This window comes from Nerophis lumbriciformis, linkage group LG38 (assembly GCF_033978685.3).
Source record: "Nerophis lumbriciformis linkage group LG38, RoL_Nlum_v2.1, whole genome shotgun sequence".
Classification (NCBI taxonomy): Eukaryota; Metazoa; Chordata; class Actinopteri; order Syngnathiformes; family Syngnathidae; genus Nerophis; species Nerophis lumbriciformis.
This window is the reverse complement of record NC_084585.2, coordinates 5,299,112-5,316,026: the sequence shown is the minus strand read 5'-3', so window position 1 is coordinate 5,316,026 and position 16,915 is coordinate 5,299,112. Positions and strand designations below refer to the sequence as shown.

At 34.5% G+C, this 16,915-nt stretch overlaps 1 protein-coding gene and 1 long non-coding RNA gene across 3 annotated transcripts in view; both read right to left on the bottom strand.

Moving 5' to 3' along the window:
* Window positions 1-3,890: 3,890 nt before the first annotated feature.
* On the bottom strand, window positions 3,891-6,941 carry LOC140677620 (uncharacterized). Of its 2 annotated transcripts, XR_012049407.1 has the most exons (3): window positions 6,631-6,941; window positions 4,712-5,319; window positions 3,891-4,053 (listed from the first exon to the last, which is right to left on the bottom strand). It is a non-coding gene; the product is annotated as an uncharacterized lncRNA (long non-coding RNA). The 2 variants fall into 2 exon arrangements; XR_012049406.1 differs by lacking the exon at window positions 6,631-6,941 and having other exon boundaries at window positions 4,712-5,585.
* Window positions 6,942-9,540: 2,599 nt separating this feature from the next.
* The window catches only part of LOC133578397 (paxillin-like), a 79,063-nt gene continuing 71,688 nt past the window's right edge, over window positions 9,541-16,915 (bottom strand). The window contains exon 11 of the mRNA XM_072912651.1: window positions 9,541-16,410. Within this exon, the coding sequence (XP_072768752.1) occupies window positions 16,144-16,410 (267 nt within the window). The 3' untranslated portion in view covers window positions 9,541-16,143. The remainder of the gene's footprint in view (window positions 16,411-16,915) is intronic.

Sequence of the window (16,915 nt, the reverse complement as noted above, 5' to 3'; positions counted from 1 at the left end):
GTGGGACCTTTTTGGATTTCTGAGAATTTTAGGCAGACTTTTTTATTTATTGAATATTCACCTTCAATTTTATTTATTTTTTTGGGGGCGGGGGTAGAATATTTTGTGTAATTTGTGTTGTTGCAATGAAAAACATGTTTTATTATTTTTACAAAAAGAGCATAAAAACAGAAAAACTTGGAAGTTGATCCTGAGATTTAAGCGTTGAAAGTAAAAATAATTTAAATATATTTTAACATGTTTATTCGTGGGACCTTTTTGGACTTCTGAGAATTTTAGGCAGATTTTTTTATTTATTGAATATTCCACTTTCAATTTTTTGGGGGGGGGGGGGGGGGGTAGAATATATTGTATAATTTGTGTTGTTGCAATAAAAACATGTTTTATTATTTTTACAAAAAGAGCATAAAAACAAAACAACTTGGAAGTTGATCCTGAGATTTAAGCGTTGAAAGTAAAAATAATTTAAATATTTTTTAACACGTTTATTCGTGGGACCTTTATGGACTTCTGAGAATTTTAGACAGATTTTTTTATTTCACTGGTCCAAAAAGTTATGAATAATTGACCTATTTAGGGCTACAATTACTTCAAATTAAATATTCCACTTTGAAATTTGGGGGGGATATTGTGTATTTTGTGTTGTTGCAATAAAAACATGTTTTATTATTTTTACAAAAAGAGCATACAACAATAAAAACAAAACAAAAATTTCTGAAAAAAAATCCTGAGATTTAAGCGTTGAAAGTAAAAATAATTTAAATATATTTTAACACGTTTATTCGTGGGACCTTTTTGGATTGCTGAGAATTTTAGGCAGACTTTTTTATTTATTGAATATTCCACCTTCAATTTTATTTATTTTTTTGGGGGCGGGGGTAGAATATTTTGTGTAATTTGTGTTGTTGCAATAAAAACATGTTTTATTATTTTTACAAAAAGAGCATAAAAGCAAAACAACTTGGAAGTTGATCCTGAGATTTAAGCGTTGAAAGTAAAAATAATTTAAATATATTTTAACATGTTTATTCGTGGGACCTTTATGGATTTCTGAGAATTTTAGGCAGATTTTTTTTATGTCACTGGTCCAAAAAGTTATGAATAATTGACCTATTTAGGGCTACAATTACTTCAAATTAAATATTCCACTTTGAAATTGGGGGGATTGTGTATTTTGTGTTGTTGTAATAAAAACATGTTTTATTATTTTTACAAAAAGAGCATACAATAATAACAAAACAAACATTTCTGAAAAAAAAATCCTGAGATTTAAGCATTGAAAGTAAAAATAATTTAAATATATTTTAACATGTTTATTCGAACGTGGGACCTTTTGGGATTTCTGAGAATTTTAGGCAGACTTTTTTATTTATTGAATATTCCACCTTCAATTTTTTTTTTTTTTTTTTTTTTTTGGGGGGCTTTTATCAAATACATTTCCCCAAAAAATGCGACTTATATATGTTTTTTTCCTTCTTTATTATGCATTTTCGGCCGCTGCGACTTATACTCAGAGAAATACAATAACTTTAAGATCAGCACACTTTGCTGATCATAAAGTCACTTTTCTGTTTTTGTCATTAATATCGTTGGCAACCATGAAAATATTCACCAAAAAAAACCAAACAAGGGCAGAAATAAAGAGTTTATTTTATTTGCATGGCGCTGACATCAGCTGACAAACTGGAGCAGCCAAGCACAAAATAAATGTTCTGTTTGTATTCCACTTCATCTCATTTAAAGCAGACATCCCCAATCAAAGAGGTAACTAAGAATCCACGATACAAATAAAATCAAATTCCTGGTAATATTTGCACTCTAAGTTAAAATCAGCAGGATGTAGAGTCGGTCATCTTCCTCAATTCTGCCCCCAGAAGACCTGAACCCGACACAGTGTTTGAGTCTCACCTTATTGCAGACACACCTTTTTGGCACGTGACCCTCACATTAACACCAAATGAGGCGGAAAAGTCCCACAAGGTGCCATCGAACGCACGGAGCCCACCCCGCCACCGCGCGGCACTCGGAACGTCGTCGGTGAGTTTTGTGGTTAAAAAACAAACAAAAAAAGAAGGACTTTAAAGTACTGGACTATGGTCTAGCCTGCAGGCCAGTAGAGCCAGCTCTCGCTTATCAAAACACTTCTGTCACATTACATGGATTGTGGATCGTGGCAGACATTGTGAATAAAACTACAGTAAACGACGGTAGCATGCACACCCCCCCGACACCCTTTTTGTATTCAAACACTGAAGAATATATTTTGTTTTGGCGGGAAGATATTGTATAATTTGTTGTTTTTTTTTTAACAGAAAGAGCATAGAACAGTAAAAAACAAAACAACTTGGAAAGTTGATCCTGAGATTTAAGCGTTGAAAGTAAAGCTAATTTAAATATATTTTAACACGTTTATTCGTGGGACCTTTTTGGAATTTCAGGCAGATTTTTTTCATCCTCTGTATATTCAGCTTCAAAAATGTCCAAAAATAGTTGTCAGAATAATTTTCATCACAAAACTTTGTGTTGCCATGAGTTCCCGGCGAGCAGACAAAAAGCTGTCTTTGTTCCTACCAAGCAAAAAGGCGTGTAAAACTCCACTGTGTAGGATGGGAAGCGACATGAAGGCGTCGGTTTCTTTGATGTATTGTAATCCGCAGGAAGATTTTGTCTCGACCCGAGATCTACAAAGCGGAGAGGAAGCAGGACCTGACCCCCCCTCCAGGCACCTTTTCTTTGAACTGTTTTGTGACCAAAGGCAGCGGCTGTTTACGACCCCCGTCCCTTTAGAAACAGCTGTTGCCATGTGTTAGAATAATTGTTTCTAAATTATCTATAATTTTTTTTTTTTTTTTTTACAGAAAGAGCATAGAACAGTAAAAAACAAAACAACTTGGAAGTTGATCCTGAGATTTAAGCGTTGAAAGTAAAACTAATTTAAATATATTTTAACACGTTTATTCGTGGGACCTTTTTGGATTTTTTTCATCCTCTGTATATTCAGCTTCAAAAATGTCCAAAAATAGTTGTCAGAGTAATTGTTATCACAAAACTTTGTGTTGCCATGAGTTCCCGGCGAGCAGACAATAAGCTGTCTTTGATCCTACCAAGCAAAAAGGCTTGTAAAACTCCACTGTGTAGGATGGGAAGCGACATGAAGGTGTCGGTTTCTTTGATGTATTGTAATCCGCAGGAAGATTTTGTCTCGACCCGAGATCTACAAAGCGGAGAGGAAGCAGGACCTGACCCCCCCTCCAGGCACCTTTTCTTTGAACTGTTTTGTGACCAAAGGCAGCGGCTGTTTACGACCCCCGTCCCTTTAGAAACAGCTGTTGCCATGTGTTAGAATAATTGTTTCTAAATTATCTATAATTTTTTATTTATTTTTTACAGAAAGAGCATAGAAAAGTAAAAAACAAAACAACTTGGAAGTTGATCCTGAGATTTAAGCGTTGAAAGTAAAACTAATTTAAATATATTTTAACACGTTTATTCGTGGGATCTTTTTGGAATTTTAGGCAGATTTTTTCATCCTCTGTATATTCAGCTTCAAAAATGTCCAAAAATAGTTGTCAGAACAATTGTATCTAAGTTATCACAAAACTTTGTGTTTCAATGAGTTCCCGGCGAGCAGACAAAAAGCTGTCTTTTTTCCTACCAAGCAAAAAGGCTTGTAAAACTCCACTGTGTAGGATGGGAAGCGACATGAAGGCGTCGGTTTCTTTGATGTATTGTAATCCGCAGGAAGATTTTGTCTCGACCCGAGATCTACAAAGCGGAGAGGAAGCAGGACCTGACCCCCCCTCCAGGCACCTTTTCTTTGAACTGTTTTGTGACCAAAGGCAGCGGCTGTTTACGACCCCCGTCCCTTTAGAAACAGCTGTTGCCATGTGTTAGAATAATTGTTTCTAAATTATCTATAATTTTTTTTTTTTTTTTTTTACAGAAAGAGCATAGAACAGTAAAAAACAAAACAACTTGGAAAGTTGATCCTGAGATTTAAGCGTTGAAAGTAAAGCTAATTTAAATATATTTTAACACGTTTATTCGTGGGACCTTTTTGGAACTTTAGGCAGATTTTTTTATGTCACTGTTCAAAAAAAGTTATGAATAATTGACCTATTTAGGGCTCCAATTACTTCAAATTAAATAATCCACTTTGAAATTTCGTGGGGAAGATATTGTGTACTTTGTGTTTTTATGCAATAAAAACATTTATTTTTTTATTATTTTTTTTTACAAAAAGGCCTAAAACAAAAACTAAATTAAAAGTTTTTATGGACAAATAGCTGTGAGGGTGATCCTGAGATTCAAGCATTGAAAGTAAAAATAATTTAAATATCATTAATAATTTATTTATTTATTTATTAATAATTTAAATATTGTTTTTAATCATGGGGACCTTTTTGGGTCCCTGAGAATTTTTTGGCAGATTTCTTTTGGTCAAAAAAAAAGCAACAATGAAGTCAAAATGTTATGATTTATTGACCTATTCAATTACTTAACATGAAATATTCCACTTTCAACATGTTTTGGGGGAAAATATTGCATATTTTGTATTTTTGTCATTAAAAAAAAAAGACTGTTCACAAAACTACAGTAAACGACGGTAGCATGCACACCCCCCCGACACCCTTTTTGTATTCAAACACTGAAGAATATATTTTGTTTTGGCGGGAAGATATTGTATAATTTGTTTTTTTTACAGAAAGACCTTTTTGGAATTTTAGGCAGATTTTGTCATCCTCTGTATATTCAGCTTCAAAAATGTCCAAAAATAGTTGTCAGAATAATTGTTATCACAAAACTTTGTGTTGCCATGAGTTCCCGGCAAGCAGACAAAAAGCTGTCTTTGATCCTACCAAGCAAAAAGGCTTGTAAAACTCCACTGTGTAGGATGGGAAGCGACATGAAGGCGTCGGTTTCTTTGACGTATTGTTATCCGCAGGAAGATTTTGTCTCGACCCAAGATCTACAAAGCGGAGAGGAAGCAGGACCTGACCCCCCCCTCCAGGCACCTTTTCTTTGAACTGTTTTGTGACCAAAGGCAGCGGCTGTTTACGACCCCCGTCCCTTTAGAAACAGCTGTTGCCACGTGTTAGAATAATTGTTTCTAAATTATCTATAATTTTTTTTTTTTTTTTTTACAGAAAGAGCATAGAACAGTAAAAAACAAAACAACTTGGAAGTTGATCCTGAGATTTAAGCGTTGAAAGTAAAACTAATTTAAATATCTTTTAACACGTTTATTCGTGGGACCTTTTTGGAACTTTAGGCAGATTTTTTTATGTCACTGGTCAAAAAAAGTTATGAATAATTGACCTATTTAGGGCTCCAATTAATTCAAATTAAATAATCCACTTTGAAATTTTGTGGGGAAGATATTGTGTACTTTGTGTTTTTATGCAATAAAAACATTTATTTTTTGTTTTTGTTTTTTTTACAAAAAGGCATAAAACAGAAACTAAATTAAAAGTTTTTATGGACAAATAGCTGTGAGGGTGATCCTGAGATTCAAGCATTGAAAGTAAAAATAATTTAAATATTATTAATAATTTATTTATTTATTTATTAATAATTTAAATATTATTTTTGGGTCCCTGAGAATTTTTTGGCAGATTTCTTTTGGTCAAAAAAAAGCAACAATGAAGTCAAAATGTTATGATTTATTGACCTATTCAATTACTTAACATGAAATATTCCACTTTCAACATGTTTTGGGGGAAAATATTGCATATTTTGTATTTTTGTCATTAAAAAAAAAAAAGACTGTTCACAAAACTACAGTAAACGACGGTAGCATGCACCCCCCGCCCCCCCTTTTTGTATTCAAACACACTGAAGAAGTCAAAATACGCACCGGATTCTAGAAATTGTGCATGAATATAGACGGAAAATCTCTGCATTTTTATAAACACTTTTTAAGATAAAATGTGTTCCTTTTATTTTGAAATTAATCACTGGAAAAAATGCCACTCTTAAAAAATCTCTGCATTTTATAAAACACTTTTAGGATAAAAGGTGTTCCTTTTATCCTTTTATTTTGAAATGAATCATTGGAAAAAATGCCACTAATAACAAATGTTATTAGAGGGGACCTTTTTGGGTCCCTGAGAATTTTTTGGCAGATTTCTTTTGGTCAAAAAAAAGCAACAATGAAGTCAAAATGTTATGATTTATTGACCTATTCAATTACTTAACATGAAATATTCCACTTTCAACATGTTTTGGGGGAAAATATTGCATATTTTGTATTTTTGTCATTAAAAAAAAAAAAAGACTGTTCACAAAACTACAGTAAACGACGGTAGCATGCACACCCCCCCCCCCCCCCCCCTTTTTTGTATTCAAACACACTGAAGAAGTCAAAATACGCACCGGATTTTAGAAATTGTGCATGAATATAGACAGAAAATCTCTGCATTTTTATAAACACTTTTTAGGATAAAATGTGTTCCTTTTATCCTTTTATTTTGAAATGAATCACTGGAAAAAATGCCACTCTTTAAAAAATCTCTGCATTTTATAAAACACTTTTAGGATAAAAGGTGTTCCTTTTATCCTTTTATTTTGAAATGAATCACTGGAAAAAACGCCATGCTTAAAAAACAAAAAAAGTTATGAATAATTGACCTATTTAGGGCTCCAATTACTTCAAATTAAATAATCCACTTTGAAATTTTGTGGGGAATTTTGTGTGTATTTTGTGTTTTTATGCAATAAAAACATTTATTTATTATTTTTTTTTTACAAAAAGGCACAAAACAAAAACTAAATTAAAAGTTTTTATGGACAAATAGCTGTGAGGGTGATCCTGAGATTCAAGCATTGAAAGTCAAAATAATTTAAATATTATTAATTATTTATTTATTTATTTATTAATAATTTAAATATTATTTTTAATCATGGGGACCTTTTTGGGTCCCTGAGAATTTTTTGGCAGATTTCTTTTGGTCAAAAATTTTTTTGTATTTTTGTCATTAAAAAAAAAAGACTGTTCACAAAACTACAGTAAACGACGGTAGCATGCACACCACCCCCCCGACACCCTTTTTGTATTCAAACACTGAAGAATATATTTTGTTTTGGCGGGAAGATATTGTATAATTTGTTTTTTTTTACAGAAAGAGCATAGAACAGTAAAAAACAAAACAACTTGGAAAGTTGATCCTGAGATTTAAGCGTTGAAAGTAAAACTAATTTAAATATATTTTAACATGTTTATTCATGGGACCTTTTTGGAACTTTAGGCAGATTTTTTTATGTCACTGTTCAAAAAAAGTTATGAATAATTGACCTATTTAGGGCTCCAATTACTTCAAATTAAATAATCCACTTTGAAATTTCGTATTTTGTATTTTGTGTTTTTATGCAATACAAACATTTATTTTTTGTTTTTTTTACAAAAAGGCATAAAACTGAAACTAAATTAAAAGTTTTTATGGACAAATAGCTGTGAGGGTGATCCTGAGATTCAAGCATTGAAAGTAAAAATAATTTAAATATTATTAATAATTTATTTATTTATTTATTAATAATTTAAATATTATTTTTAATCATGGGGACCTTTTTGGGTCCCTGAGAATTTTTTGGCAGATTTCTTTTGGTCAAAAAAAAGCAACAATGAAGTCAAAATGTTATGATTTATTGACCTATTCAATTACTTAACATGAAATATTCCACTTTCAACATGTTTTGGGGGAAAATATTGCATATTTTGTGTTTTTGTCATTAAAAAAAAAAAGACTGTTCACAAAACTACAGTAAACGACGGTAGCATGCACCCCCCCCCCCCTTTTTTTTGTATTCAAACACACTGAAGAAGTCAAAATACGCACCGAATTTTAGAAATTGTGCATGAATATAGACAGAAAATCTCTGCATTTTTATAAACACTTTTTAGGAGAAAATGTGTTCCTTTTATCCTTTTATTTTGAAATGAATCACTGGAAAAAATGCCACTCTTAAAAAAATCTCTGCATTTTATAAAACCCTTTTAGGATAAAAGGTGTTCCTTTTATCCTTTTATTTTGAAATGAATCACTGGAAAAAAAATGCCACTCTTAAAAAATCTCTGCATTTTATAAAAGCCTTTTAGGATAAAAGGTGTTCCTTTTATCCTTTTATTTTGAAAGGAATCACTGGAAAAAATGCCACTAATAACAAATGTTATTAGAGGGGACCTTTTTGGGTCCCTGAGAATTTTTTGGCAGATTTCTTTTGGTCAAAAAAAGCAACAATGAAGTCAAAATGTTATGATTTATTGACCTATTCAATTACTTAACATGAAATATTCCACTTTCAACATGTTTTGGGGGGAAAATATTGCATATTTTGTATTTTTGTCATAAAAAAAAAAAGACTTCACAAAACTACAGTAAACGACGGTAGCATGCACACACCCCCCACCCCTTTTTGTATTCAAACACACTGAAGAAGTCAAAATACGCACCGGATTCTAGAAATTGTGCATGAATATAGACGGAAAATCTCTGCATTTTTATAAACACTTTTTAGGAGAAAATGTGTTCCTTTTATCCTTTTATTTTGAAATGAATCACTGGAAAGAAAATGCCACTCTTAAAAAATCTCTGCATTTTATAAAACACTTTTAGGATAAAAGGTGTTCCTTTTATCCTTTTATTTTGAAATGAATCACTGGAAAAAAAATGCCACTCTTTAAAAAATCTCTGCATTTTATAAAACACTTTTAGGATAAAAGGTGTTCCTTTTATCCTTTTATTTTGAAATGAATCACTGGAAAAAATGCCACTCTTTAAAAAATCTCTGCATTTTATAAAACACTTTTAGGATAAAAGGTGTTCCTTTTATCCTTTTATTTTGAAATGAATCACTGGAAAAAAATGCCACTCTTAAAAAAATCTCTGCATTTTATAAAACACTTTTAGGATAAAAGGTGTTCCTTTTATCCTTTTATTTTGAAATGAATCACTGGAAAAAAATGCCACTCTTTAAAAAATCTCTGCATTTTATAAAACACTTTTAGGATAAAAGGTGTTCCTTTTATCCTTTTATTTTGAAATGAATCACTGGAAAAAATGCCACGCTTTAAAAAAAAACAAAAAAACAAAAAACAAGTTGCCGAAATTGTCTTGAAATAAGACGTATTGAAGCTTTAAAAACCTAAAAGTGATCCGGAAATTAGCAATAAAAACGTATCAGCTTTACTTACTAGTACACTAGGTAATACTTACTAGTACACTAGGTAATACTTACTAGTACACTAGGTAATACTTACTAGTACACTAGGTAACAGGGCTGGTGATCTTTGGCCACCACATGATTCCATTCATTGGGAGTGATTCGATACAGAATCGATTCTCGATTCAAAATCAATACTTTTTAATAACATTGTGTGCCAGATTGACTCCATTTCTCCATAAAGTAGATAAACAATTCTGATCAATTTCTATATTACTTGAAAGAAAACTGGTTTTTGTTTAATAAAATTCTACACAAACGTTTAATAAAGTGGCTGAACAGGACAGACAAAAAATAATTGTTACACATAAAAATCCTGATTAATTCGAAAATCTTTTTTTTAAATTTTTTTTAACAAGTCGTATTTTTGCCTCATCCTTCACTCTAAGTGAGCGAAGATAAGACCTGATAAGTCCGAAAGAGATGATAAAGTGTTATAGAAAGAGATGATAAAGAGTATTATCTGATCCCAGATGCCACCTGGTGGTTGTTTGAGCACACTGCAGCCAGTCCCACTCCTAAAGGCTTCAGTCGCACGCAGGATTCTCACAAGAATGAGACAAAAATACTACTGCATGGGGAATTTGTGTGTCAAAAGTACCGGTAGTATTTTATCCCCGTAAAATCCGGTGCCTAAAAGAAGTTTCTATATCTCAATGAAAAATGAATATTCCAAAAGATTGTGACTTGTATTAATTTATATTTTTATTTTTACATATTCCGACTAGAAATGAGTAATATATACTTTTTTTTCCCAGTGTTGGCACAGAAGGAAGAGGGAGGAAAATAACATTGGGTGCCAAGTTTTTGTTTAACAAAATTCTACACAAACATTTAAAAAAGTGGCTGAACAGGACAGATTATAAAAAAAAATGTATAATTTTTTTTTTAATTAAGAATTGTTACACGATTAATTGAAAATCTTTTTTTCCTATTTAACAAGTCGTACTTTTGCCTCATCCTTCACTTTAAGCGAGCGAAGAATGCGAAGTCCGAAAGAGAAAGAGATGATACAGTATTAATTGATCAAGATGCCACCTGGTGGTTGTTTGAGCACAATGCAGCCAGTCCCACTCCTGAAGGCTTCAGTCGCACGCAGGATTCTCACAGGAATGAGACAAAAACACTACTGCATGGGGAATTTGTGTGTCAAAAGTAGTATTTTATCCGTTGCCTAAAATACGTTTTTATATCTCAATGAAAAATGAATATTCCAAAAGATTGTGACTTGTATTAATTTATATTTTTATTTTTACATATTCCGACTAGAAATGAGTAATATATACTTTTTTTCCCCCCAGTGTTGGCACGGAAGGAAGAGGGAGGAAAATAACATTGGGTGCCAAGTTTTTGTTTAACAAAATTCTACACATTTAAAAAAGTGGATAAACAGGACAGATTAAAAAAAAAAAAATTATAATTTTTTTTTAAATTAAGAATTGTTACACGATTAATTGAAAATCTTTTTTTTCCTATTTAACAAGTCGTACTTTTGCCTCACCCTTCACTTTAAGTGAGCGAAGAATGCGAAGTCCGAAAGAGAAAATACAGTATTATTTGATCAAGATGCCACCTGGTGGTTGTTTGAGCACAATGCAGCCAGCCCCACTCCCGAAGGCTTCAGTCGCACGCAGGATTCTCACAGGAATGAGACAAAAATACTACCGCATGGGGAATTTGTGTGTCAAAAGTAGTATTTTATCCCCGTAAAATACGTTTTTATATCTCAATGAAAAATGAATATTCCAAAAGATTGTGACTTGTATTCATTTATATTTTTATTTTTACATATTCCGACTAGAAATGAGTAATATATACTTTTTTTCCCCCAGTGTTGGCACAGAAGGAAGAGGGAGGAAAATAACATTGGGTGCCAAGTTTTTGTTTAACAAAATTCTACACATTTAAAAAAGTGGATAAACAGGACAGATTAAAAAAAAAAAAATTATAATTTTTTTTAAATTAAGAATTGTTACACGATTAATTGAAAATCTTTTTTTCCTATTTAACAAGTCGTACTTTTGCCTCATCCTTCACTTTAAGCGAGCGAAGAATGCGACGTCCGAAAGAGAAAATACAGTATTATTTGATCAAGATGCCACCTGGTGGTTGTTTGAGCACAATGCAGCCAGTCCCACTCCCGAAGGCTTCAGTCGCACGCAGGATTCTCACAGGAATGAGACAAAAATACTACTGCATGGGGAATTTGTGTGTCAAAAGTAGTATTTTATCCCCGTAAAATACGTTTTTATATCTCAATGAAAAATGAATATTCCAAAAGATTGTGACTTGTATTAATTTATATTTTTATTTTTACATATTCCGACTAGAAATGAGTAATATATACTTTTTTTCCCCCAGTGTTGGCACAGAAGGAAGAGGGAGGAAAATAACATTGGGTGCCAAGTTTTTGTTTAACAAAATTCTACACATTTAAAAAAGTGGCTGAACAGGACAAATTAAAAAAAAAAATTATAATTTTTTTTTAAATTAAGAATTGTTACACGATTAATTGAAAATCTTTTTTTCTTATTTAAACAAGTCGTACTTTTGCCTCACCCTTCACTTTAAGCGAGCGAAGAATGCGAAGTCCGAAAGAGAAAGAGATGATACAGTATTATTTGATCAAGATGCCAGCACAATGCAGCCAGTCCCACTCCCGAAGGCTTCAGTCGCACGCAGGATTCTCACAGGAATGAGACAAAAATACTACCGCATGGGGAATTTGTGTGTCAAAAGTAGTATTTTATCCGTTGCCTAAAATACGTTTTTATATCTCAATGAAAAATGAATATTCCAAAAGATTGTGACTTGTATTAATTTATATTTTTATTTTTACATATTCCGACTAGAAATGAGTAATATATACTTTTTTCCCCCCCAGTGTTGGCACAGAAGGAAGAGGGAGGAAAATAACATTGGGTGCCAAGTTTTTTGTTTAACAAAATTCTACACATTTAAAAAAGTGGCTGAACAGGACAGATTAAAAAAAAAAAAAATCTATAATTTAAAAAAAATTAAGAATTGTTACACGATTAATTGAAAATCTTTTTTTCCTATTTAACAAGTCGTACTTTTGCCTCATCCTTCACTTTAAGTGAGCGAAGAATGCGAAGTCCGAAAGAGAAAAATACAGTATTATTTGATCAAGATGCCACCTGGTGGTTGTTTGAGCACAATGCAGCCAGTCCCACTCCTGAAGGCTTCAGTCGCACGCAGGATTCTCACAGGAATGAGACAAAAATACTACTTGTGTGTGAAAAGTAGTATTTTATCTGTTGCCTAAAATACGTTTTTATATCTCAATGAAAAATGAATATTCCAAAAGATTGTGACTTGTATTAATTTCTATTTTTATTTTTACATATTCCGACTAGAAATGAGTAATATATACTTTTTTTCCCCAGTGATGGCACAGAAGGAAGAGGGAGGAAAATAACATTGGGTGCCAAGTTTTTGTTTAACAAAATTCTACACATTTAAAAAAGTGGATAAACAGGACAGATTAAAAAAAAAAAAAATTATAATTTTTTTTTAAATTAAGAATTGTTACACGATTAATTGAAAATCTTTTTTTCCTATTTAACAAGTCGTACTTTTGCCTCATCCTTCACTTTAAGCGAGCGAAGAATGCGAAGTCCGAAAGAGAAAATACAGTATTATTTGATCAAGATGCCACCTGGTGGTTGTTTGAGCACAATGCAGCCAGTCCCACTCCCGAAGGCTTCAGTCGCACGCAGGATTCTCACAGGAATGAGACAAAAATACTACCGCAAGGGGAATTTCTGTGTGAAAAGTAGTATTTTATCCGTTGCCTAAAATACGTTTTTATATCTCAATAAAAAATGAATATTCCAAAAGATTGTGACTTGTATTAATTTATATTTTTATTTTTACATATTCCGACTAGAAATGAGTAATATATACTTTTTTTCCCCCCCAGTGTTGGCACAGAAGGAAGAGAGAGGAAAAGGATCGAAGTGGTTCTTCCCCGTGGCTCCAAAGTTTAAAAAAACTGCTGACATTTGATATTTAAAAGGTCAATCATTTTGGTATTATTAGAGTAGAAAAATAAAAGCACACTAAATGGTAAAAAGCCACCATAAGATGGTCTCATCAAGAGAGCACCCAGGTGGTTTTTCCCCCTCAAAGACTCTGATTGGCCACGCAAAATATGACATCTAGTCCCATGTGGACTTGTGTAGTCGGCCAGCGCTCTTAAAGGGGAAGTGCACTTTTCTTTTGTTCACAATCTTTATGAAAGTAGACTAATTTATTTTTTTTATTGCATTTTAAAATATAAAAATCGGCTTGTTTACGTTGTGTAACATGTATAATAACAAGCTGTAGCAACATTGTTATTGTAAGCGAGAACGCTGAGGAACTATTTTTCTGGCGTACTAACACAACGGCGTGATTCGGTATTAGCTGTAAAAGCTAACTACGGCAAGAGATAAGTTAGCGTTTTGAGTTTGTAATACACGACACAATGCGATAAAACCAATCATATTACAGTATCTGTAAAGTATTATTCCATATTTTGTGTATATACTGTAGTTGTACTAACACGCATGATAAGTGCGACTCACTCGATGCTATATTATAATTTCCCCGGTTTATTTAGGTAAGCACTCCATTTATGTCGAATTAGCTTGGCTTCAAGTTCCACATTTGCATCGCCAAAGTCACGCCGACCCCAACTCCGTTGGCTTCCGTCTGCTCCGAATTCTCACCCGTCCTCCGCGCCGCTTCGTCCTCTGTATATTCAGCTTCAAAAATGTCCAAAAATAGTTGTCAGAATAATTGTATCTAAGTTATCACAAAACTTTGTGTTTCAATAAGTTCCCGGCATACTTGCCAACCCTCCCGGATTTTCCGGGAGACTCCCGAAATTCAGCGCCTCTCCCGAAAACCTCCCGGGACAAATTTTCTCCCGAAAAACTCCCGAAATTCAGGCGGACCTGAGTGACGTGTTGACAACACACAACAACAGTGTCTACCGTAAAGCAGTTCGTCTGCCGTGAACAGCAATGTTGTGACACTTTTAAACAGGACGATACTGCCATCTACTGTACATGCATATGTGACCCACCCATAATGTGTCACATTTTTGTGTTGATTTATTTATTTTATTTTGTGGTTTGAATTCGTTTTTGGAGCTGTCATTACACATTTATCAGTATTCACATTGGTCAGTAGGGGGCAGTAGGGCGTTTCTTCCCAATTGAATGCTATCGCCTGCAGACCGGAAGTGTCTTGTCATTCTGATGAGCGCGACCAGTCTGTGAACAATTGAAATGTCCTGTGTGCTTTTTCCTCCTGTATAACAGGTTAGTTTTGGTGAATCAACTCACTGAATAATATCCATGTGATCTTTATAAGTTTAAGTACACATTCTGATGGTGGAGCCTAACTCTAAAGTGTTTGTGAGTTGTAGTTTGTAAATGAACACTGAAATTCAAGTATTTATTTTATTTATATATATATATATATAGCTAGAATTCACTGAAAGTCAAGTATTTCTTATATATATATCTATATCTTAACCACGCCCCCTGCCCCACCCCCCACCTCCCGAAATCGGAGGTCTCAAGGTTGGCAAGTATGGTTCCCGGCAAGCAGACAAAAAGCTGTCTTTGTTCCTACCAAGCAAAAAGGCTTGTAAAACTCCACTGTGTAGGATTGGGAAGCGACATGAAGGTGTCGGTTTCTTTGATGTATTGTAATCCGCAGGAAGATTTTGTCTCGACCCGAGATCTACAAAGCGGAGAGGAAGCAGGACCTGACCCCCCCCTCCAGGCACCTTTTCTTTGAACTGTTTTGTGACCAAAGGCAGCGGCTGTTTACGACCCCCGTCCCTTTAGAAAAAAGCTGTTGCCATGTGTTAGAATAATTGTTTCTAAATTGTCACAAAAACTTTGTATTACATTGAGTTCCTGACAAGAAGACAAAAGCTGTCTTTGAAACCTACCAAGAAGAAGGCTCGTAAAACTCCACTGCGTGAAGGTGTTCCTGTTTTCTCTCATGTATGGTAATCAACACAAAGATATTGTTCTAACCCAAGGACTTCAAAGCGGAGGGAACCAAGGATCTGCCCAATTTCCAGACGACCTCTTTTTGAAGTATTTTACGAACTCTTTTTGAACTATTTTATGGAACTCTTTCTGAACTATTTTACGACCTCTTCTTTTGAACTATTCTGTAACCAAAGGCAACGCTGTTTACGACCCACTTCCCTCTGGAAGTGGAAGCGGTGGTCGAAGGAAGTCATATAAAGAAGGAGTGCAATCTTTTGGGAGAGCGTGCTGGAGACTGTATAAGAGTACAGTGTGTCCAGGCGTTTCTCCTCAATTGAGTCCAAATTGAATTCTGTCTCTGTTTAATTCTTTGCCTCTTGTCTTGTTTAATAGATGTCATCAGTGTTTGAACCTGACACCATGTAATCAGGGAAAGTCCAAATAAAAGAGGAGGCGTACAATCTTTCATCAGAGCGTGGTGGGAGACTGTACAAAGTGTACAGGTCTACGCGTTTCTCCTCATTGAGCTAAATTGAATTCTGTCTCTGTTTAATTCCTTGCTTCTTGTCTTGTTTAATAAATGTCGTCAGTGTTTGAACCTAAAAAATAGCTGCCTTCGTTCGCCATGATTAAAACACACTGGCGTTTGTTTCCGGAAGTAGGAACACGCATGTCTCTCATAATGATTGTGAACGATAGGCATTTAAAAATCCCCCGCCAAAATAGTGCAGTTCCCCTTTAAGTCAACACAGATTTGAACACGCCGCATAAAATCTCCGTTAAAAACAAGCCGACGTGGCAAAAAAGCCTGAGAGGTTGTACAGGCAAGTGTGACTAGTCGAACGTGCGTACGCTAACTTGTGAGCGGTCGAACACGAGCACTTGTGACTAGTCTGAGGCGTGTGCACTAACTGAAGAGTTTGATGAAGCAGCCGTGGCAGTAGGGCTTGTCGTTCTGCTCCTTGAAGGTTCCCTTGTTGAGCTGCTTGAGACAGAAAGCGCACACAAAGTGTTCCGGGTGAAACTTCTTGCCCATGGCGGTGATGCAGCGGCCCGTGATGGCCTTCTGGCAGCCCGAGCACAGCGAGCCCCGCCGCTCGTGGTAGTGCGCCTCGCAGTAGGGCTGGCCCTCGTGGTCGAAGAAGCTGCCGTTGATGAATGGCGTGAAGCACTCCTGCGGGGAAGCACAAAGGCGGGCTTTATGTGGGCTTTGTACCGAGGATGTCGTTGTGGCTTGTGCAGCCCTTTGAGACACTTGTGATTTAGGGCTATATAAATAAAGATTGATTGATTGATTGATTGATTGTTAAAGGCTTAACCGAGTTCTGCCATAACAATGTAAAAGGTTAATATGCTATTTCTCCCCCAAGCCTCTTTATCTGCTTTTCTTTTGTAATTAAAATAATAATTGTGCAAATCCTTTTCAACTTACCGTATTTTCCGCACTATAAGGCGCACCTAAAAACCACAAATTTTCTCAAAAGCTGACAGTGCGCCTTATAACCCGGTGCGCTTTATATATGGATAAATATTAAGATTCATTTTCATAAAGTTTCGGTCTCGCAACTTCGGTAAACAGCCGCCATCTTTTTTCCCGGTAGAACAGGAAGCGCTTCTTCTTCTACTGTAAGCAACCACCCGCCCGCGTAGAAGAAGAAAAAGCGCGCGGATATCACCGC